Source organism: Mustela putorius, unplaced genomic scaffold (genome assembly GCF_011764305.1).
Source record: "Mustela putorius furo isolate JIRA1106 unplaced genomic scaffold, ASM1176430v1.1 tig00003913_pilon_pilon_pilon, whole genome shotgun sequence".
NCBI classification, from domain to species: domain Eukaryota; kingdom Metazoa; phylum Chordata; class Mammalia; order Carnivora; family Mustelidae; genus Mustela; species Mustela putorius.
This window is the reverse complement of record NW_025422060.1, coordinates 5514001-5539768: the sequence shown is the minus strand read 5'-3', so window position 1 is coordinate 5539768 and position 25768 is coordinate 5514001. Positions and strand designations below refer to the sequence as shown.

At 34.8% G+C, this 25768-nt stretch overlaps 1 protein-coding gene across 6 annotated transcripts in view; it reads right to left on the bottom strand.

Moving 5' to 3' along the window:
* The window catches only part of ARHGAP12 (Rho GTPase activating protein 12), a 107638-nt gene that overhangs the window by 43742 nt on the left and 38128 nt on the right, over positions 1–25768 (bottom strand). For 4 of the 6 annotated variants that reach the window (XM_004777865.3, XM_045069218.1, XM_004777867.3 and 1 more), the window contains exons 4-6: positions 16430–16693; positions 9886–10026; positions 8658–8738 (exon numbers count right to left, since the gene is read on the bottom strand). In XM_004777865.3, the coding sequence (XP_004777922.1) occupies positions 8658–8738; positions 9886–10026; positions 16430–16693 (486 nt within the window). The remainder of the gene's footprint in view (positions 1–8657; positions 8739–9885; positions 10027–16429; positions 16694–25768) is intronic. The other 2 variants (XM_004777868.3, XM_045069219.1) reach the window with 1 other exon arrangement.

Below are 25768 nucleotides of genomic sequence, written 5' to 3'. Positions count from 1 at the left end.
ATAAAATCTTAAGTACACACACACATTAAAAAAAAAAAATGTGAGAAGTGAAATGTTAGCTCGTTGTTTTAATTTACATTTTCTGATTACCTGTAAATTTGTACATCTTCTCACATACTTATTTCATGTATTTCCTCTTCTGATTATTGCTTAGTCATGTTTTTTACACAATTTCAACTGGGCTTTCTTCTAGTCTTACAGAAAGGACCAGGAAGTTCTTAATGTATTTTAACTTCAAAGCCTTTTTGTAAGCTACATGAGTTAAATATACTTTTTCCTAGTCTATAGCTCAGCTTTTCCCCTTTGTGATGGTACTTTTTATATTAGAAAGTGTTTTATTTTTTAATTTGATGTAATCACATCTGTCAATCTTTCCTTTTATAGTTATTCCTGATTATAGTTTTAAGAAATCCTTCCCACTCTGAAGTCAAAGATATTTTTTATATATCCTTCTGTAAACATTAAAGTTTGCTTATTACATTTGTATCTCTCATCTACCTGGAACTAATCATTAAGGTGAAGTGAGGTCAAGAGCTACACTTCATTTTTTTCACATGAATAATAAATAATCTTAGCAACATTAATTGCAAACTCCAGACTCCATGCTTAACCCACTGATATGTAATGCTACATGTGAGCTTTTTACTCTGGTTTATTTCTCAACTAGTTTCTCTGTATGTCTGCTCTTACTATGCCATCTTAATCACCATAGCAAGAACCTCACCCCACACACACCCCACACACACCCCACCTGCCATTTTCAGGAATACTTTATTTCTTCATAGACCTTTGTTTGAAAATAAAATTAGCATCGGTTCTCAAAAACATGGAGAGGGAGAAAGTAAATGGAAAGGCAGTGAATTTATAGATTAATGCGGACACTGTTATAACACTGAGCCTCCCAATCCAAGATCATAATGGTATATCGCACCATTATTCAGGTTTTACATACTTCAATTCTGCTCTGAAATTTTCTTAAGATCTTACAAACCGGCGTACCTGGGTGGCTCAGTCGGTTAAGTACTGGCCTTCAGTTCATGATTTCAGGATCCTTGATCAGGGGGAGTCTGCTTCTCTCTCTCCTTCTGCCCCTCACCCCACTCATGCTCGCAAGCATGAGCTCGCTCTCTCTTGCTAATAAATAAAATTTTTGGAAAAAAAAAAAGATCTTACAAACCTTTAACAGGCATATTCTTAGTTATACCTCTTCCTGTTGCTACTCCTGGTAATGAAAAGGGGATCTTTATTTCTGTCACAGCTCAAATCTGACTTTTTACTAGAGAGATGGGTAGTTTGGGGGTTTTTTTAAACATTTTATTTATTTGAGAGAGAGAAAGAGTGAGTGAAAAAGAGAGCACAAGCCAAGCAGAGAGGCAGAGAGAGAAGCAAACTCCCCACTGAGCAGGGAGCCCAACATGCGGCTTGATCCCAGAACCTTGGGATCACGATCTGAGCTGAAAGCAGACACTTAAATGACTAAGCCACCCACGCACCCCAAGAAATGGGTAGTTTTTATGTTGATTTTATATCCAGCAAATCAACAGCTTCGAGTATGTAAATTCGCTTCATTTTTCTAATAATTAAAACAACTGTACCTTTCCTCTCGACTTGACTTTATTGTTGAACAGAAGCAGTGATTTTAAAAAGTTCAAATCTAGTTTCTAATTCTAATGAGAAAGCTCCTATAATCCCACAAGTATGGGATTTAAGTATGAAATTTACTGTAGATCTGACAAATAACCTTTAGCATGATATAATATCACATTACATTTGAAGTAATTTTCTTATGGAAGCAAATTGTTGGGTCATGGTTTTTTATTGTTTCTGAAAAATTTTTAACAGGTGTGTTTAGACCATTTATATTTAATGTAATTATATATGTTAGGATTCAAGTTTGCCATTTTGTTTTCTAACCTATTATTCATTTGAGTTTCTCTTTTCCTGCCTTCTGTGGGCTATTTGAAAAGTTTTTACTATTATAGTTTATCTATGGTTTCTTGAGTCTTTCGTTGGCTTGTTAGTACTTATTCTAGGGATTAAATTCACATGATTAATTTACCACAGTCTACTACTATCAATATTTCACTATTTCAAGTGAAATGCAGAAATCTTACCAACAATTATATTACTCTCCCCTCTTTATGGTATACAGCTGTTGTAAGTATCATCTCTACCTACAGTGAGTTATTTCAGAAATGTTTCGATTTTTGTTTTGAATGTCAAACATAATTTTTAAAACTAAGACAAGTGTCCTCAGATATTCACCCTTTCCATTGTACTTTCTTCATTCCTAATGTCTTCTTATCATTTCTCTCCTGTGTGAAGGACTTCCTACGGCAAGTCTTTGAAAATTTGGTGGTAATAATGCTGGTAATAATCTCTTAGTTTACTTTCATTTGAGAAGGTCTTTATTTACTTTCATTCCTGAAGGACATTTTTGTTGGATGTAAAATTATAGGTTTAGAGTTTTTTCTTTCAGCGTTTGAAAAATGTTATACCACTTCCTTCTGGCTTCATGGTTTCTAGTAAGACATCCACTGCATTCAAATCATTATCACCCTATAGGTACTTTCAAGATAGCTGCTTTCAAGATTATTTAGGAGGGAATGAAAGGGGAAGTGTTTACTTCTCAGAAATCTGACTACTATGTGTCAAGATGTGGATTTCTTTAGGTCTATCCTGTTTTTTAGGTGTTGCTCAACTTCTTGATTTCTGTTGGTCTTTTACCAAATTTGGGATGTTTTCAAACATTGTTTTCTGCAAATATTTTTCAACCTCACACTCTTTCTTCTCTTCCTCTAAGAACTCCAATGAAATGTTAGATCTTCTGTATTTTCCCAAAGATCTCTGAGGCTCTATTCATTTTTAAATTTTTAATTAAATTTTTAATGTTTAATTATAATTTTTGCTGCACATGCCCATTTCAATACTATACTTTGTGATACATTTACTAACAAATCATCAGGGAAAGCAAGTCATTATGACTGAACTCAGGTAACAGCAGAATATACCCCCACACACAGTGGAAGGCCTCTACAAAGGTAAACATCAAAGAGCACTTCTACTGGAATGGCTAAAGAATGAACCCAATGATGCAATCTACCACTGCAGGAAATCTGGTGATTTACCCTTTGATAGCTGTTATAATTGTCTCCCTATATTGAAGTTCTGCACATCCAGGAAAATCTGTCAACATATATATTTAATTTATCCTGGTCAGTATTTAAATTTTTTTGTTATTTATTTGATAGACAGAGATCACAAGTAGGCAGAGAGGCAGGCAGAGAGAGAGAGAGAGAGAGAGGAGGAAGCAGGCTCCCTGCTGAGCAAAGAGCCCGACTCAGGGCTCAATCCCAGAACCCTGGGATCATGACCTGAGCCAAAGGCAGAGGCTTTAACCCACTGAGTCACCCAGGTGCCTATCCTGGTCAGTATTTAAGGCATATTTTCAAGTTATACCCTCATGCCTTCTTTTGATTTTAGAAAATTCCTAGAAATTATTAGAAATTAGATATTATTTCCCCATCTTTCCTTCATTCTTCTCTTCTGGAACTCCTAGTTTATGAATACAGGAAACTTCCCACCCATCTTCCATTTCTTTTAACTATGCTTTAGTATTAGTTATCTTTCTGCCCTTCTGTCTATAGTTTACACTACTGACTATACTTGTTAATTCCAATGACTAGCTTTTTCATCTGAAATATTTCTATTTTTTATCATAGTCCCCTATTCAGATATCACTCATTTTTATTTTTCATAATTTCTTGTACTTTTTATTTTTCATTTTATTTTTTTTGAGTGCGCAGCAAAGCAAAGTTTACTGAGTGATAGCACCAAGCTTCCAAAGAGGGAGGGGACCAAAAAGAGTTGCCCTTCTTGTTCTTTCTAAATGAAAGCCTTCATTTAACTCCAGACACCTACAACATTATTTAAAGTCTATATTAAGTTATTAACAAAATTAATTTCAACTGGAGTACAATGTTCTGATTCTTAGATTTTTTTCGTGTTTATATTAGCATTGGTTTCTTCATATGTTTTATGTGGAATTTTGAATACCAGACTCATTTTGGGTGGGAGACATTTTGTTTTGTTCTCTTTTCTTTTCTTTTTTTTTTTTATAAAGATTATTTATTTATTTATTTGACAGAGAGAGAGAGATCACAGGTAGAGAGGCTGGCAAAGAGAGTGAGAGCGAGAGAGAGAGAGAGAGAAGCAGGCTCCCTGCTGAGCAGAGAGCCCGATGTGGGACTCGATCCCAGGACCCTGAGATCATGACCTGAGCCGAAGGCAGCAGCTTAACCCACTGTGCCACCCAGGTGCCCCTTTTGTTCTCTTTTCATTCATCCTTATCGCCTCCCCTCCCCCCACCCGAGTGCTTCCTCTAGTCTTGTTTTATGGTTCCCTTCACCTATACCCAATCTACAGCCAGGTATGCATAAATGTATATGTGTACATATTTTGTCTCACTTAGCTGTCATATATGTACATGCTTCTGCTTTCCAGATTTATAGCAAACTCCTTGAGGATAAAGACCAAGCCCTGTGCATCTGCATTCATGATAATATCTATACAATGCTGACCACCAAAGATGTACTCAAAAAACAAACGCTAAGTTTCTAATATCTGCACTGGGAGTTACAAAACCCTCTGAGAGACTTATTTTGGACTTACTAAGTAGAGGTTCTAAAACATTTTGCCTTATTTCCTCATTCCCACTATACCCAAATCCAACCTTCTCCTCACATTCATTTTAATTAGAAATTCAAAAAACTACCCATTCTGCTTTTATCCTAAGTGGCAAATCGTGGCCGAAAATGAGATAATACCACTAAATGGCTCAACAATGATCACAATCAACACCCATTTCCACTGTCGTGGAACTACCCTGAAAGGTTTTCAGATGACTCAGTCCCTTCCCTTTCTTCTTTCTTTCACCCAGGACATCTCCACAAGTAGGTATTTTAATGTTGAACCTATAAGTTTTCTGACCAGGGAGAGTATAGGAGTTAATAAAAAAACAAATAGAATATTAAGCTATACATTAAATATAGATTTCAAATTACTCCTTGTATTGGGTCATCTGGGAAGCCTCGTCTTTCAGTGGACCCCGACCTGGGACAAATGACTCAAAAGAAGTCTTATGTTTGATTCCATTACTCCAGGCAATTAGAAACTACTATGAAGGAAGATGCAATACAACAAAAGATTCCTCTATAACACAAATGGTGAGGAACTGACAGGAGCGACAACTGGAATTTGTCAACTGTTAGAAAAATGTAATATGTTTAAATTATGTAATTATTATATTAATAAAATATTTTTCTATAGTCTAAATCATTTTCAGTGACTTAAGCCTTCAGCAGATATATCTTTTGGTATCTTTTTTTTTTTAAGATTTTATTTGTCAGAGAAAGAGAGCACACAAGCAGGCAGAATGGCAGGCAGAGATGGAAAGAGAAGCAGGCTCCCTGCCGAGCAAGGAGCATGATGCGGGGGTCAATCCTTGGACCCCAGGATCATGACCTGAGCTGAAGGCAGTGGCTTAACCGACTGAGCAATCCAGAAGTCCCTCCTTTGGTATCTTTAAGTCGAAATCAGATTTCGTATTTTATAAGCCCAATAGCTCCATCAATGTCACACAGTTTTCAATATTGAACAGTTATATACCAAAAACATACTCCTTTCCCAGCACATAGGTATTACGTATATAAGATTTTTCTTTCCAATTTAATCACTAAATAGGATTTTATTTGTAAATGGTACTGGTTTTGAAAAATAAGAGCCGATGTATTCTATTTCTTCCCAGTATATTTACAAATAAAAATATTGTTAATCTTATTACATATATCTTTTCTCCTAAAAGTTGATAATAATCATATTAAACTTGGAATATTATTTCCCACTAAAACATTTTATTAAAAGACAATTAAATTAGGGAAATTTAGGCCATTTCATATCTAATTCTTTGTAAAACAATCAACCTCCTCCCCAAAAAACCACAATGAAACAAAGCTAAACAAACATCTCACAAACAAAAAAACCCTAAATGTTACTACAGTATTATTCAACTGCTATTCTCTAGTTTATAAAATACTATAGGATTCCAAGGGGTTGGTACAACTTCAAAGTTTAAAAGGTAAATATGGTTTTATCTGAAGAATCAGATTCCAAAAGTACTAATTAGTGACGAAAATGGAAAAAAAAAACCATGAATGTTTTACTGAACTCTATTTCATAATTTTAAAGAGTGATAATAGAAAACTTCTATCCCTGAAATATGTGAGGAGCGATTTATGGCATTTTAAGTATATTTTTATTTGGATCTTTACTCATTCTCAGTATTATTTTAGATATATATTTTTAGAAATATATATATTTAAATATATGTATATTTAGATAGATATTATCTATGGTTAATTTTAAATAAAAACCATGTGATAGGGCACCTTGGTGGCTCAGTTAAGCATCTGCCTTCAACTCAGGTCATGATCCCAAGGTCCTGGGATCAAGCCCCACATCAGGCCCTCTGCTCAGTGGGAGCCTGCTTCTCCCTTTCCCTCTGCCTGCCACTCGCCCTGCATGTGCTCTCTATCAAATAAATAAATAAAATTTCAAAAAAAAAAAAAAAACCAGAATGTGACATAACCATGAAGACAATAGAAAGATCAGTAGTTGCCAGGGGCTGAGGGAGGTAGTGAACAGAGGATTTTTAGGGCATTGAAAATACTTGGTATGATATTATAAGGAAAGACATATCAGTATACTTTTGTCTAAATCCACAGAATATACAACACCAAGAATGAACTCTAAGGTAGACTATGGACTTCAGGTGATTATGATTTGTCAATGCAGGTTCATCCTTAGTAAAGAATATACTACCCTGGGGAGTGATGTTGATAATGAGGGAGGTTGCACATGTGCAGGAACCAAAGATATATGAGAAATCTCTATACCTTCCTCTCACTTTTATTGTAAACCTCTAACTGTTCTAAAAAAATTAAGCCTTAAAAAAAGAAAGCCCACAATGTGATAATATCTTCATAATTCTTTGTATGTTGAGTTCTGAAATTAAAATATAGAAATTATCATTAATGTTATGTTGCAAACAGCATTATTTTCAAAAAACAATCCTATTGTCTATATGTAAATTTTAATACAACCTCTCATTTTGAAAGTATTAAAAAATGGTTAAAAATAGTTTCTTCTGCTGAGCTGTATTTTACTTGTATAAAATACATGCTAAAATACATGTAAAATACATAAATACAAATGCTTATTTGAAGATCTGACAAGGTTGTTGTTTTGTTTTGTTGTTTTTTTTGTTTTTTAAAGACTATTTATTTATTTATTTATTTGACAGACAGAGATCACACGTAGGCAGAGAGGCAGGCAGAGAGAGGAAGGGAAGCAGGATCCCTGCCAAGCAGAGAGCCCGATGAAGGGCTCTATCCCAGGACCCTGGGATCATGACCTGAGCCAAAAGCAGAGGCTTTAACCCACTGAGCCACCCAGGTGCCCCCTAACAAGGTTTTTTTAACACAAGAAAATTCTGGGGCTGTACCTGATAGCTAAATTAACTAAAAGAATTATTATTTCCTTTATTCTCACCCCTCTCCCCCAAACCCTGAGTCAAGTTTGTATTATAGCCCTACATCGTTCCTTGATATCTTGGCATTTTAAAAGCTGTCAGATTTATAATGGAGTTCTTATGCTACTAACTCAAGACAGGTCACAAAGGTGTTCTTAATAATCAAGTGCTCACTGTACAGCTTATTACACTAGTATCAAACCTTATAATTTCATAAAATAGAGGTCAGATAAAATTCACAAAAGAAGAAACCATAATTATTACTACTTTACTAAACAGTGTTTTCCAACCTTCAAGTTATTAACATCTAGTGATTTTTTTCTATATCCATGTATCTTTATAATAACAGCACTTTTCTTTAAATTGATTTTCTTTGGCAAAAAGACAAATTTCTTTAAAAATTAAAGTCTATCTAACACTACAGATAGATCTGCTAACATTATCATTTTCTAAAACATCAAAATTAACTACCAATTAAAATTTAAACTTTTGCTCAGATATCATTTAAAATTATCTCAATACTAATAGTGTGACAAGCACATGACCACTCTGAAGCCCACGGCCTTAAGATCAACTGAGCCCTGATGTACTCATCTGGAAAAAGACCCAGTGAGACCCTAGAAGATTTTATCAGCACATGCTGCTAATGACAGACACAATTACAACCCATATTCACATACGAGAATAAACTGGAATACTGAGTCACTTTTTTCTCTTAAAAAAAAAACAAAAACGATTAAATGTTAAGACCAACCTCAAAAATTCAATATATGCAAGATGACTAGATATAAGATAACCTTATTGGCACTGAAGGAAATTCTTATTTCCAAGAATGATGGAAAAACCAATTTCAACCAAAAGAACTTTTGAATAGAAATTATCAGTATTATATAGCAAAGATCATACACAGCTTAGAATATTTTAGCCAAAGGATTCTCAATGAATTCCAAAAAAAAGTTCTGCTTTTTAAAAGTTGAATAAAAATTTTAAAGTAAATCTGCTGAGACCATTTTCAGATATTATTATATCTACTATTTTAAAATATAAATTCAATGTTAAGGTTTATTACCTTTGGCAATTCCCATTCTGAACGAGATCCATCTGCACTGTAGTAATACTGTCTACCTTGATCATCAACATGCTTGAGCCACTATAAAAACAAAACAGGTGTAAAACACAAAAAACAAAAAAAGTTTTATTTTTTTAATTTAAGTAAAAGTGAGTTTAAGCTTATGCAACTGGAGATATTAGATCTTTTTCTTATGAACTTTATTCTGCATACTCAAGAACACCGCAAAAAAAATTTACAAGCTTATACTAATAGATTTGAATTTTAAGTTTGGTAAAAGTAAATAAACTCAATATTAAATGTGAATTTATTTCCTCTCTCTTTCAGTATCAAGCTAGTTCTAATGTGAAGCACCACTTAACACAAGAAAATATAAAATAAAGACACACAGATATACATATATACTAGACACAGGGTCACACTCACTTGAAAACAGGGTTGGGAAAAAAACGAGAGCGTTATTTTTTAAATCTTCAAATATAAAACTACTAAACATTGTAAGCCAAACTTCATGTAAAACCCTAGGAATTACCTCCTGTAGCCAACACATTCCTCATTCAATATCATTTAAGTAACACTAATAATAAAACTTCATATGATAAAACATAGGGACTATGAGGGGCAAAAGACTGGAAGTACTGCTAATTTAACATATGATCTTAATTGTGAAATACATGAAAACTAATGTGTCATGTTCGAGTGCGAAGTAATTAAAGCAAGCACAACCAATCAGTTATCTTCTCTGATGATACCAGATGTTAATACATAAAATTTCAATATGCATTCCCAAACTAATTAATCATAAGGTACTAGATTCATGGTTTTTGTTTTACATAACTTGATTATAAAAGAAAAAGGAGTATAGAAAGTGAGGTGGTATATCATAGTGACACATGCTGAGAAAACTATTCCTTAAAAACCATTCATTCCTTGAGAAAAATATAAAATAATATGTTTACTGACGAAGTCTTAACAGAATGACACTCAACAGGTCTACTCTTAAAAGGTTGTCTTAGATGGTTTTGACACCACAAAAATCACTGTAATTATAAGCAATTTAAAACCATGAATCAGTAGTTATATAATGAGATTTCATGTTGTCAGTTGGCATGATTTCAGAATTAAAGAATATTTTCATGTGTTTTTTAAATACTACTAAAACTTCAGAACACGACTATTTTATGTAAGGATTCTGCCCCAAAAAACTAGGTGAGAAAAAAAAATGTACCTTTTCATTAGTATAGTCACTGGTATATAAGGTATGCCCACGTTCATCCAACTCTTCTGACCAACCCCTTGGAGGAGAACCACACTGACTATCTGACTGGCTGTAACAAATGCTGTGGTAGTTTTCTTCTGATGAAAGAAGCTATAAATAGTCAGAAACATAAGGATTTTTCTTCTTTGAATATATATATATATATATATATATATATATACACACACACATATGCAGCCATTGCAAATCTAAACAATAAACTGTAATAGCTATAAGCACACTAAGATATCTTAACTATATCTGAAAATTTAACTCACAAATTGTTAGTCTTTTAAATGGTACAATGTTACATGGTAAGGGGAAATTTATAATAGTTATTTTATCACAATGATGTAACCCTGTAAAAATTCACCATAATAAAATTGAAAACTATGTTTTCAGAATGAGAGATAAAATGCTACCTTCTATTATTTAATTCTGCTTTTGAACTGAAATCAGATTAAAAACTGACAGGAGTATGTATGGATATATACATCCCTGTGTAAGCAAAATACAGGATGACAGTACTTCCTCAGACCGAATTTCTTGAAAATTCTCATGCCTGGCAAACAATAGTGCTCAATAAATAGAATTATTGTTTTTTTAATGTGTGGAACTGGAGGGGGGGTCACTAGTCTTGTAATACTGTATTTTATGTTCTCTCTCATTCATTGCTTTTATTTGGCTAATTTATTTCCTCAATCAAATGTTTATTAAAGATAGTTGGAAACTAAACTTCAAAACAGGAAAAATAATATTGAAAAAATTCAAACAATAGAGAGGTGAAAATTCAGTATGAAAATAACTTAGGTATGCTTTACTTTTAAAAGCATGATAAAATCCAGACATACAAGAGAAGCAAATAAGATTGACAAAAGTTAATTTCTGCTTTTTCAAATAGGCACCATAATGTGAATAAGTAGCAATTTGCTTACTGCACTTAAACTTCATTCATTCACGAATATTTATGTGATTAGAGTTCTTGTAAATGACCCCTCCAGGATCACTTCTAGGTAAAATACTTCCTGCAATTAAATCTGACTCAAACTATATCTTCTATCATCATAATTTGGTCTAAAACACTTAACTGTGTAGATTCTCAATGTTGTAGAAAAAAGAAACATACTAATAGTAACATGTTCACAAAAACTGACATAGACGACTTTACAGGAACCCTGCATAAAGTGACCTATATACATTTTTTAAGAGTAATGTTAAAAATGGAAAACCTATTTTAAAAATCAAGACTTGTTTTTAAATTGAGACCACTTAAGTACAGTACAATAAAATCTTCTAGAAACAGAGAAAAGAAATCTATACAATGGAATATTATTCAGCCATAAAAAAGAACAAAATTTTACCATTTGCAAAGACACAGATGGACATTACGGCCATTATGCTAAGTCAAATACGTCAGAGAAAAACAAATACCATATGATCCCACTTATGTGGAATCTTCAAAACAAAACAGAACAAGCTAACAGATAACAGAGAACAGACTGGTAGTTGCCAGAGGTGAGGGAGAAGGCAGGTTCACCCACTGGGAAAAGGGCTAAAAAGCACAAATTTCCAGTTATAAAATAAATAAGTCATGGGGATATAGATATAAAGTACTGCATGGAAAACACAATAATACTGTATTACATATGTGAAAGTTGCTAAAAAAGAGTGGATCTTAAAACTTCTCACATGACAAAAAAATTCTTTACTAGACTTAATGTGGTGATCATTTCACAATATACACAAATATAGAATCATCATCATTGTACACCTGAAACTAACAATGCTGTATGTCAATTATGTCTTATAATAGTAAAACTAATTTAGGAAACAAAGTCACTAAATCAATATTTTCATAGACATGACTTTCTAGCTAATGAAATGCTCCCATAATTTCCCAATTTTTGTGCAGTAAGATGTTCCTTTTTTTTTTAATTTTAAAATTCCATTTATTTATTTGGCAGAGAGAGAGAGAGATTTCACAAGTAGGCAGAGAGAAAGGGAAGCAAGCAGGCTCCCCGCTGAGCAGAGAGCCCAACACGGGGCTCGATCCCAGGACCTGAGATCATGACCTGAGCTGAAGGCAGTGGCTATACCCACTGAGCCACCCAGGCACCCCAAGATGTTCCTTTTTTGCATGAAGAGAAACATGTATCTCAATATGTTTTATTACTTTATAGAACCGGGGGTACTGGGATGCTTGGATGGCTCAGTCATTTGGGCATCTGCCTTTAACTTGGGTCATGACCCCACCATCCTAGGATCCCACATCAGGCTCCTTATTCTTTTGGACGCCTGCTTCTTCCTCTACCTCTGCCTGCCTATGCTTGCTCGTGCGTGCACGCGCACTCTCTCTCTCTGACAAATAAATAAATAAATCTTTTTTTTTTTTTTTAAGGCAGAGGTACCTCTAAAATCTTGATATTTACTACTAGAAATTAGTGGTAATTAAATAAAATTGATTATTTTTGGTAAGCATTCTCTAAATGCTTTCTGTGCTATACTCATAACTCCATTCAACAGGGTACTTGGCTCAGTAATGTTGGGGTATATATTTTGCAGCAAATATAGCCTTATAGAGTGTGCTACAGAGGCGTTCCATTTACAGGACAATGACACGTAGGTACTGAAATGACCACCTGGATTAAAACAATAAAATATTACATAATTTTTTTTACGACTCATCAAGAAGCAAAAGGCTAAGAAATACTCAGAGGTCAAAAACTAAGTAGAATGTTGGGGTGCCTGGGTGGCTCAGGTGGTTAAGCCGCTGCCTTCAGCTCAGGTCATGATCCCAGGGTCCTGGGATCGAGCCCCACATCGGGCTCTCTGCTCTGCAGGGAGCCTGCTTCCTCCTCTCTCTCTGCCTGCCTCTCTGCCTACTTGTGATCTCTGTCAGATAAATAAAGAAAAAATCTTAAAAAAAAAAAAAAATTCACAAGTAAAGGGAAATCAAAAGACATGACCAATGCAAGCAGATTAAATATTCATCTAATCAAAGCTCCAGAATGAGAGGAAACAGAAAGTGGGACAAAGGCTATATATAGACAAGTAGGAATTTTCTAGAACTAATCAAAGATAGGACCCCTCAAGTTCAAGAATCCCAACAAAAGGGGCACCTGGTGGCTCAACCGCTTAAAAGTCTGCCTTCAGCTCATATCATGATGGGGGTGGGGGGGTGGTCCTTGGTTGGGCTCCTTGCTCAGTGGGGAGCCTCCTTCTCCCTGTCCTTTTTCCCCTCCCCCTGCTTGTGCTCTCTCTCTCTCTCTCTCAAATAAATAAAATCTTTAAAAAAAAAAAGAAAAAGAATAGAAAAGGAAAAAAAAAAGAACCCCAACAAAACCCTGGGCAGGAAATAAGATACCTTCACCTAATCATATTATAGAAAAATTACAGATACAAGATCTTAAAAGCTGCCAGCCAGAAGGGACAAGCTGTTCTTCAAGGAATGAAAAATCAAACTGACAGCTGAATTTCCAACATCAACAACGGAAGCCTGAAAACAGGAGAATAAAATCTTTAGTGAACCAGGAAGAAACAAACAAGTAAGCAGTCAAGTTATAACTGTATATCAAGGGGCGCCTAGGTGGCTTAGCTGGTTGACTGACTCCCTTCAGCTCAGGTCATGATCCCAGGGTCCTGGGCTGGGCTCCTTGCTCATCGGGAAATCTGTTTCTCCCTCTCCCTGTTTGTGCTCTGTCAGATAAATAAGTTTTTAAAAATCCTTTAAAAAAGAACTGTGTATCAAGTAAAGATATTCTTCAAAAATGAGGAAAAATAAATTTCTAGACAAAAACTAAGATTCTATCACTAACATCATCACTAAATTTTAAACTAAGATTCTATCACTAACAAATCCTCACTAAAAAAATTTTAAATGTATGTGCTTAAGACAGTAGTTATCCAAGATAAAAGTTATCCAAAATAATCTGATTTGCATAAAGGAGTGTGAGGGGGAAAAAAGTGCCAAACAGGAGGATGAATTTAAGAATCACCATGTACAACAATACGCGGGCTAAAAACTGAAATAAAAGACAACAATAGCAAATGGCACATACAGTTCTCACTTGGCTCTAAAGAGCGAGAGGACGCTGACTAGGCTCTGGTGAGTATGCACGTTAACATTTCTAAGGCAGGGTTTGCAACAGCAGCACTACTGACATTTAGGGCCAGATGAGTCTTTGTTGTGGGAGCTATCTTGTGTATCACAGGATGTTTAACAGCATCTCTGGCTTCTACCCACGAGATGCCAGTACCCCTCCTTGAGTTTAACAAAAAAAATGTCCCCATTGTCTAATGTCCCCCAGGAGGCAAAACTGTACCCAATTGAGATCCATTGCTCTAAGATAACCACTAAAATAATAAGCTCTGAATTACATGGAAGAGTTAACACTTATTCCCCTTCTCAAACCCCACTAAAAGTACTGAAATATGTTTTTAAAGACTTATACTACCAAGAATAGGGAGAACACAAGATGTAAGCAATCACAAAACTCTGGAAGCTGAGAAGCAAATGAACAAAAGACTAACTCATCTACAAAGAAAGCAGATTCTAAAATGGTGAAGGGAGGCTGTGGAGTTGGAGAGGGAAGTGAAATCCAACCGCTTTACAGAGCAGAATCTTCAAATGGCTCAGGAAGTAACAGTATTAGGTCCTCCTGGAACTAGGGGTGAAGGCAGGGGTACTGCAATGAAGACTAAAATTGCCAGAATCCCTTTCCTTCTGGCCTGCTTGCTAGGTGTGCACCCTTCCCTTTTCCTAGTTGAAGTACAGGAATTCATTACCTCTTACAAGAGAAAAACAGTAAGATTCTGATTTGGAAGACAAGAGGCACAACTGGGACACAAGGTACCAAACAGAAACGAGGAGACTGAGGGACTATAAGCAAAACTAATACTGACTACCAAGACGCTGCAGCCCTGACTTTCTTGACAGATTTTAAGACTTCTGTGAAGAGTGAAGACTGAGTAGTCTAAAAGAAAGACCTAATGGTCTTGATACTGGAGACTCCTGGCAAGCAGCTGATCTGTATCGCCATACACTGAGGTTCAAAATGCCCTCCAACTGTGAGAAAAAAGTATTTCCAACCTAGAACTCTATACTCAACAAGCTACCAATTAAATCTAAGTGCAGAATATAAACATTTTTCACAAAGTCTCAGTATCACCTCCTATATGCAACCTTTCTCAAGAAATTATTAGAAAATGTGCTCTAGCCACTTTGTAATTAACTATTTTTAAACAGTTTGTGCAGAGGCCAAATAAGCAGAGATTCTGATATACAAATCACTCTCATCTATTTATTAATATGGAAAGCTAAAAAGCATGCTTAAAGTTGCTGTGTGTACTTTAAATCTCCTTATTCTATAATTGAGCTCTCCCTAATTCTTCCAAATTATTAGATTTTACTTTATTATTCACATACAGGACAATGTAATTTGATATCTTTCTAAATCTACAATTCAAATAACTTTCTCAACATTTTTCTTATTATAGTAACACAAGAACAAATTTCTCTCACTACTCTTGATCTCAATCTTGAACACTAAAAAGTACAAGTTATCACCAAACCAAAGCTATAAATAACCAACTGAAAAATAGGACAAGAGGAGTCATTAACTACAAAAAGCTTTTCGATTCTGCTAAATACAGGATGCGCCACCTGATTTTTCCAGCTCCTACCTAACGATTTGTTTTTATTCCACATGCTTTCTGTAAGAGCAGTGTGTCCTATGCAGGTATAGGGGCCTCCCTCTACCAAACAGCAGGATTTAATTCCATTCTGTCAATTCTACCCAAGCCTCTCCTGCATGTCTAAATGGTCCCAAGGAATCTCTCCAGATCTCTGACATGACTGTCTCTCAAAATATAGCTGGCCAAGTTCACTGCACCACCCTCTAAGAGGTGAAGGTGAAACAAAGGTTGGGGCGGGGCAGGGTGGGAGTAGTAGTATGAACACTAGATACAGAAAATAATGATTTTAGACTGAACAAGATGGCCCATTTATAGCAAAGGAATTACATTATACTTATTTTCCTTACATATAAATAAAAAGTGATCTTGCACCTCTGAAACACTGAAAAGCATCTCAGTAGTCACAGCAAACCAATACAGAAAGTGTCTATTTTAATTAGTTCATAACTTTGTTTTTATTTATGTGGCTAAGTCACATCATATATTTTCTTTCCTTTTTCTAAAAAAGTCCCTGATTTGGCAATAACAGTAACTAAATTAGTATATTCTATAATGTGAGGAAAGCCACTGGTACTAAGCAATTTTAAATTACTTAATTCAGGAACTAGTAAACACATTATAAGGTTAGCTACTGTCTATTAGTTAGATATTAGAATTAGCATTAATATAATGAAAGTGGGAAAGAACATTTAATAGCTTAGAGATTTCAAGTATTCTATCATTTCAATACCAAGAAACAAACCTCTCATTTCCTTGGCCTTGAATAATGAAAAGAGAGAAAGTTTGGTAAGCCACTGGTTGATTCCTTAATTATTCATACCTCTTGGTCTCCTGGACTCTGGAACTCTCCCTTGCTTATGCTTGTATCCCGAGTCCAACGAGGTGGTTTCCAGGTTCTTTCCTGGGTTCCTCTGTTATAATAATAACAACGCCCTGAACTATCTTTATGAGTTTCCCATTCTCCATTAATCTGAATTGCTGGGCTCCCAGGAAGCGGAGGGAGAGCAGACTGGGATATTTTCAGTTCTTGTAGATTAGCATAGACAGGAGAATCCGGACGTCCTTGATTTGGAGGTGTTGTTGCCTGTGAAAAATGTGAAATATTCACGCTTAAACTGGAATAACATTTACAAATAAAAATTAAATGAAACATGAGACCCAGAAAATACATATAAGCTTATTTTAAAACACATATACAGGTGTGTATATATATATGTTCTCTCTAAAGAAAAAACAATTTCACAGTATTAAAATTCATGATTTGGTTGAAGAAAACATAAAAGCTTCAAACACAATCCAAAATATACTTAGTAACTTTCCCTCACCCTGAAAGAATAGTCCACTAGAAGTCAGGAACTGTGAGTTCCAGTTCAAGATCTGGCACTAACAAGTTGTAGAACATTGGATTAGATCATCTCATCCTTCCTGAAATTGAATTTTTACATCTCTATAAATGAGGGAATCAGATTAAACCACATAGGTCTTCTTTGTCTCTGAAAGTCTATAATTTTAGGCAATTTTTTTAAAATACGAAAAGTCTTACACATGCGTAATTCAACATTTATTCAGAAAACTATCAAAAGAAAGATTTTGATAGAAAACTGTCAAATATTAAATCAGGAATGTAAAAGTGAAAGATAAAGGAGATAAAACATTTCAGCTAAGAATTTACTACATTCCATTCTTTCTCAGCTAGAATTTCTCAATACCAATAAATCATATAATCTCCTCCTAGGTTCCTTATTTGTGAATTTCCTAACAGTGGAAAAATAAGAATCAGCAGTAACTGATTTAAATGCTTAATCTCAATCTACATTTTTACTTATTATTTTTATATGTCTCACTAGATGTCAGTCAAGAGCAGAATATTCTTCATACACTTTGCATTCTCAACCTGCGCACCCGTAACATTTTGGGTCAGATAATTCTTTACTGCAGGGGGCTATCTTGTGTGTTTTATAATGTTTACTAGCATCTCTACCCACTAGATGTTAGTGGCACTTCCACTGTGTCTATTAAAAAGTATCCAGATGTTGCCAAACGTCCTCTGGGGAAATAGCTGACCCTGGGCTGCTTTACTATATGAATCCTAGGGTTATACTCAGAAATTTAATTACTTCTATAATGTACCCAAGAGCTTTATGAATGCTTAAAAATACAGAATTTAAAAAAGGAAATGCGGATGGATACACTGAATCAGTCTTAATAAAATTAAAGTACTTTAACTTCTAAAATATTATTTTGTCTGTAAAATGATTATAACGGATATAAGTCACAGAAGATTTTAAAGTGAACACATTAAAAATAACTCCACACATGAATACGTATGTAAAACGATTACATTCAGTCTTTTTACACATGGTAATTACCCAACTACTGTATTCAATGATACAAATGAGACTGTTTTCCTTGAAATGTTAGCTTTGAAATTAGACTACCACCAAAGAGCACCTTTCTATGAAGAAAATCTATCTAGGAAGACAGATTTCCATGTAGTATTTCTCTTCCAGACTAATTCCATATCCTGGTGAATTAGCCAAGGTAACAATGTTTCTCTTACTACAATGAAGTCTTTTAATATAACAAACAATTCTATATAGCATATCATTTCCCAGAACCTTATCTAGAGAATATTTATTCAACAAGTGTTAAAAGAAGTTCTTACTTTGTTCCTAATGCTTTACTAGACTGGGAGAAATAAAGACACCAAGAAACGCCATTTTCTAAAAGCTGTTTATGGAAAATTATATTAAATCTTTAAGAAACAACCAATTCCTATTATTTAAACAGTTCCAACAGTTTTTCTAATTTAAAAAACTGAAATGCTTCAACACAGTTTATGAGGCTAGCATAATTCTAAAACAAAACTGGAGAAGAATTAAATGAAAGAAAATTATAACCAACCTCACTTATAAATATAAATGAAAATATATGAAGTAAAACATTAGCAATCAAATCCAGCACGGCATTAAGTAATTCAGGAAAGAAGTAGAAATATTAAGAAAGTCTGTCTATCTGTCTAAGCAAATAAAGCCTAAACCTAGCAGGGGAAGAGAAATAAAGATCAGAGCAGAAATTAATGAAATAGAAACCAAAAGAACAGTAGAACAGATCAACGAAACTAGGAGCTGATTCTTTGAAAGAAATTAGTAAGACTGATAAAGCCCTGACCAGATTATCAAAAAGAAAAGAGAAAGGACCCAAATTTAATAAAATCATGAATGAAAGAGGAAAGATTACAACCAACACCAAACAAATACAAACAATTATAAGAATATATTATAAGCAGCTATATGACAGCAAATTAGATAATCTGGAAGAAATATATGCATTCCTAGAGACATATAAACTACCAGAACTGAACCAGGAAGATACAGAAAACCTGAACAAACCCATAACCAGTAAGGAAATTGAAGCAGTCATCAAAAATCTCCCAAAAAAACCAAGAGCCCATGACCAACAGACACATGAAAACGTGCTCAGCATCAACCGCATCACGGAAATACAAGTCAAAACCACAATGAGATACTGCCTCACACCAGACAGAATGGCTAAAATTAACACGTCAGGAAACAACAGGTGTTGGCAAGGATGCAGAGAAAGGGGAACCCTTCTACACTGTTGGTGGAATGCAAGCTGGTGCAGCCACTTTGGAAAACAGTATGGAGGTTCCTCAAAAAGTTGAAAATAGAGCTACCCAACAACCCAGCAATTGCACTACTGGATATTTACCCCAAAGATGCAAATGTAGTGATTTGAAGAGGCATGAGCACCCCAATGTTTATAAGCAGTAATGTCCACGATAGCCAAACTATGGAGAGAGTCATGATGTCCACCAACACATGAATGAATGAAGATGTGATACACACACACGAATATTATGCAGCCATTAAAAATGAAACCTTGCCATTTGCAATGATGTAGATGGAACTAGAGGATTAAGTCAATCAGAGAAAGACAGTTACATATGATCTCACTGATATGTGGAATTTGAGGAACAAAACAGAGGATCATCGGGGAAGAGAAAAAAAAACAAGACGAAACCTGCTAGGGACACAAACCATAAGAAATTCTTAATCATAGGAAACAAACTGAGGGTTGCTGGAAGGGAGAGGGATGAAGGGGCGGGGTAACTAGGGACAGACATCAAGAAGGGCATGTGATGTAATGAGCACTGGGTATTATATTAAAGCTGATGAATCACAGACCTATACCTCTGAAACCAATAATACATGATATGTTAATTTTTTTAATTAAGTAAAAAAAGAAACCATCTAAACATCCAGAAATAGAGGAATGGTTAAGTAAACAATGATGTATGAGGCAATTTATATATATTTTTTGAGTGGCAATAAAAAGGTGGCTCAGTGGGTTAAAGCCTCTGCCTTCGGCTCGGGTCATGATCTCGGGGTGCTGGGATCGAGCCTCACATCGGGCTCTCTGCTCAGCAGGGAGCCTGCTTCCCCCTCCCTCTCTCTGCCTCCCTCGCTGCCTACTTGTGATCTCTGCCTGTCAAATAAATAAATAAAATCTTTTAAAAAAATGATGATGATGATTTTTAATAACATTATAAAAAATTATGAGCTTAATGGGAATAACAGAATATAAAACTGCTTCTAACTTCCAAATAAACTCCAACTAAGAATTTAGAAGTATGGAGAAAAAACCAACTAAAACATTTATCAGTGTTCTTTGGATAATGGGATTATATATAATTTTTTTTTCTATATGCTTTATTTCCCAATTTTATTTTTTCCAATTTTACAGTGAGAATTACTACCTTTAGAGTTTGATGAAGATAAGAATCCAGGGCACTTGCTCAGTCCAGGAGACTCATAAAAGTGACAATAAGAGTATTAACACGTAGTGTTGTTATGACTAGTCTTTCTTAACAGGTGTTCAGTGGATCATCTATATCAGACTCAGGAATGTTTTTCTTTAAACTTAAAATTCTTGAGTCATATCCCAGAGTCACTGGGGGTGGAAAATGGTGAAGAATGATAGTCAAGAATCTGTATTTTTAAGTATTCTATGGGATCCTTATGCACACTATTATTTGGAACACACTGATAAAATTACATCTTGAATGCATTCAGGGTAAACTACTCCCTCTGGTCCAATAAACTTCTATTATAAAAATCAAAGTACTTAAAGACAATTCTGTTCATACAACCAGTTGTTTCTCTGCAGATAACCAAAAGAATTAAATTAATAACAGCCACTTTCAACATGTGAATCACATAAAAATTAATTTTGGATAATTTTTAAGACTTAAGTATTGTGCACTTAAACTAAACAAAGCACCTTGTTCATGAACTGTAGACAAGAATAAGTGTTTTTTCAGACCAAAAAAAAAAAAAAATTTAAAAGGAGAGCACAGAAACAAAGTTAATTTTATGGGCCATATCTGTCATTAATTAACAACTGAATTGGGACTAGTACCTCTCCACATGACCCAATTTTATATTTAAAAAAAGCCCTGGCCTGTTCCACTTTATCTATACAGAGACTAAAATAGTCCTCCCACTATCCACAGAAAGAAAAAATTGGGGAACCATATATATAAGAAGGTAACTTTATTTATTTATTTTTTCATTTTTGGAGGCTATCAGGAGAAGGAAGGGAAAAATCAACGTGGGGGGGATCAGAGGAGGAAGACTGGATTCCAAGAAACAAACTGAGGGTTTTAGAGGGGAGGGGGACGGGGAGATGGGTTGGGTTGGCCTGGTGATGGGAATTAAGGAGGGCACGTATCGCATGGAGCACTGGGTGTTACACGTAAACAATGAATCTTAGAACACTACGTTAAAAACTAATGACATACTGTATGGTGACTAACATAATAAAAAATATTTTTAAAAAAAAAGAAAATAACTCTAAACTTAGACTCTCCCTGAAGCCCTACTTTAATACCAAAAATACTGAGATTTGTCCCCTTTTTTCTTTAACATTAGTTCAAGAACTGCTTCTAAAATAAACTTCAGAGAATGGCAGAATACATATTAACTAAGGAGCTATACCTATTGTTTCTTAAATAGCATATGCTACTAGGTATTAATACTCAGGTACCTACCTTTATAATAACCACTAAAAAAACAGTAACAATGATGAATTATATTTACATAAATATATTTATGTTTATGTTACTGAATAATCACTTTAAGTCCCTGCAGCCTATAATCGTATCTTTGATTTAGTTTATGGGTAAACAAACAAAGCAATTACCAAATATCAGACTCCAAAACAAAATTTAAATTATTTTTTAACTCTATTTTAATTCATGTGGAAAGAAGACATTTATGTGCCTTTGGTAATTTACCTGCTTAAACTCTGCCTTACCATAATTGCTAATTATAATACTGGGCCAGTTAACAGAATAGAGGACAAAATAATAACCAACAAGCCAATATTCAGTTAACAACACTAAAATCTGTTTTAGTTTCACAACTGAAAATCATGTATCAATTTTAACTGGAAAATATTAACTTTTCAAAAGAAATCTTTTTGCTTAAGACCAAATTTTAGAGACAAAAACACATTAAAAAACAAACACCTTGTTTGATAATTTTACAATATAAATTCTAATGTTTGCGTCTTAAAGCATGACTGCACTGAGATTTCAGGGTCTGCAGAGCACAAGGACATTTTCTCTGATTTTACTTAGCTAACATAGGAGAACTAATTTCGAGCTGTGGGAGATGTAAGACTGTTCCTGTCCTTAAGGGCCAACAACCCGAAAGAGAGAGATAATAAAATGATTCCAATGGCATGACTTCTGCTGCAGAGAGCTCCATGTACAGGATGCTCTAGGGCACAAAAAAGTGGCAATAAACAAGAAGACAGTGAGATGTGACGTGGAGGAAAGGCTCACAGCAGAGCTTTAACTGGACTGTAAACGGAAGCAGGAGGAAGCCAAGGAAGTCCAATGGAAGTGGTGAAGGGCGCTTCAAGTACATTTAAACCTGTTTTTAGCTGACATAACACAAAGAAATAAAAAGCGGCCTTCCCAAAATGAAACATAACTGGTGACTAAGGAAAGTCAGCACTGTGAAAAGCTTTAATAAATATTATTTTCACGGTAAAAAAAGAACAACCACACACACAAAAAATACCCTTTTCTGTTGTTTTTCTATTTATTGCACTTGCGGTTGCTCAATTCCTATTGGGTTTGATACCTTATATTAATATATTAAAACTTTTTTAGCCCCTCACCTTTCATCTTGCTTCTGTCCTCTTCCCCTCCTCTTTGATCACCTTGACCAACAACTGAACAACCCCTTTACACCATCAGAGATCTGCCACCATTTCTGCCTCTCCCCTGACAGACAAGAAGGCAGGCCCCAAGTAGGAAAGCTGTGAGGTAATAAATGCTTATTTCTAGGAAGCCATAAACAAACATACTGATCAAGTCATTTCTGTGCCACCAACCTGCAAAATCAGATGCCAACTGACAATAGTGCAATCATGCCATGCTGCAAACTAAATTTACTGGTAGGTAAAGACAGTCTGTACCTAGAGGGTGTACAGGTAAGAGCTGACAGACACCACAGTGAAAAGACCCAGGTAAAAGGGACCTATCTATACATAGTCACGAGGGTGTGCACAATTAGGAAGTTTATCATAGGTACAAAGACTTGCCAAAGAAAGAACAAAAGACAAACTTTCCCTTAAAGATTAAGCCCACACCCACGTCCTCCAGTAATTTTCTGTTGTGCCCTTACAATGCACCTCTTCCTATAGCCTCACGATGCTGCAGCTTACTGTGGTACTTATTACACTGTACTGTAATCTCAGATTTACTTATCTGGCTTTTCTTCTAGAACTTGACTATCTTTAAGGTAGAAATGTTTGCCTCGTTTATCTCTTCATCTATAGTGCCCAGTATAGCACCTGCACATGGTAAACACTCAACACATCCCCGGATGAAAACGACTTTCATATAAACTAAGATGCTATCATGGAATTCATATACTGAAATTAATTCCTTACTCCTGTTTTATTAAGCCATGAATTTGAGCCCTCCAACATCCACCTCTCTCCCTTAAATGATGGACATGTATTTTCAAAGACCTACTAGAGTGGATCCTTTGCACACTCCTCAAATTCCTTATGTCCTCAGCCTGAACAACCATAAACAGCTAGTTCACCTTCTCTTTGAAAGTCACCTTCTCTTTGAGACGCTCCTCTATTCCTCAATGTAGAATTCCCATCTATCTAGGGCAGCACCAACACAAATATAATGTGAGCCAGGTATGACATGTAAAATTTTCTAGTGGGGACACCAGGGTGGCTCGTCTGTTAAGCATCTGACTCCTGATCTCAGCTCAGGTCTTGATCTCAGGGTTGTGAGTTCAAGCCCGACACTGGGCTCCATGCTAGGCATGGGGCCTACTTAAAAAAGAAGTTTCTAGTAGCCACTTTAAAAAGGTATAAAGAAGGAGGTGAATTGAATTCATATATTCGCTTAACCCAATACATCTAAAATATTAGCATTTTACTATATAATCAATATAAAAATTACAAGTCTTTAAAATCCAGTGTATACTTTATAGTGTATTTCAATTCAAATCCTAAAATTTCAAGAAGTACTTGATCTGTATTTAGATTTCATAAAATTTACAACTGAAAAAACAAATTCACATACTCAAATTATTCTATATCAGTTTTCAAATTTAACTTAAAACAATTGAAACTAAAATAAGTTCAGTTCTTCAGTCTATCAGCCACGCATTCAAGTGCTCAATAACCTCACACGGCAACCGGCTGCTATACTGGACAGTATCAATCTACAGCATTCTGTGTTCACTTATAGTTCACCTCATACTAAATTATGTTTAGTTGTTATTTTTCAGTCTTTCCAAAGAAACTCAAAGCCCAAGAGTTTAGAGCAAGATCATGTCTTAAACACACTGTATTCTCAAAGTCTAGAAACGAATAAACTGAAGATCTCCTCTCAAGCCCCGACTCAGATTCTGAAAAATTTTCCCAGTAACTACTTTCCCAATCCACACAAAATTTTTGAAAAAAGAAAGATAAATGCAACAGCTGACAGGAACTAATAATTTACTGATGAAACCTCATTGTTAAATGTGTACTGAAAGTATTCAACAAGATATGCTTGTCCTTGGTCAGTTAAGCAAACAAAATTCCCCAATAGGACATTATGCTGAAAGAGCAAGACTTAGCTACAATTTTATACTGATGAAGCAACATGTAATGGCCTGGTCCACTGCCATGCATTATCACAAATCTCTCTCTCTAGGGACTTGAATGCTAACTGTATAATCAGCATTCAGAGGATGACTAAATAATACTCTGGCTTCTGAAAGTTCTAGAGACTAACAAGTTTATGGCACAATCACGAATGAAAAGAATGAATCTGTGTTTATTTGTTGAAAGCACACAGTACACGCAGAAGTCTAAGCTTAGACATTGAGGTTTCTCGTTACAGCCAAAAATAAATTTCAAAAAAAAAATAAAAATTAACCAAGTACACAGTACACATTTAATTGGCTGATATACCATCCTTTCTGTTATTTTCTGAAAAAAATCCATTCTTCTCTTTTTTGGGGAAATAGGATTCTGAAGTAAAATATTCTAAAAACTAAAGAAAATATAAATTGTCACTCAAATGAAGAGAACCAAATAAATGGATTTCTAACTTACCATATGTACCAATTTGTTAAGAAGCCCACAAGACAACACTATAATACAGTTGCTTGAATAATCTAATAAATTCCAAATTCAGTGCATAATTTATAGAGTTTAAAGTATGATATCCTTAAAGCTGTACTGAAAACCTTATACCTATACAAAGCAAATAAAAACTAGACGATTTCCATCACTTTAATGGCCACTTTATACTAACGAAGAAATATTTAAGCCCTGAATTCCTTAAAAGATATTCAGAGAAGGTATATTCCTATAGATGAACCTAATATAAAAATGTGTGTGTACATTCACTCATATGTATGCATGAAAAAAATCAAGCCTGTATATAAGTTCTTATAACTTGTTTCATGAAATTATGGCTGGTTTGTTTACTTGTATTCTCTTATTTATTCTGAAATGAGATTTTTTTTAAAAATTGTAGAAGAGAAAAAGGCCATTAGTTTTAAACCTATGTAACAATTCTGAAATGAAATTCTACAGCCTAAGC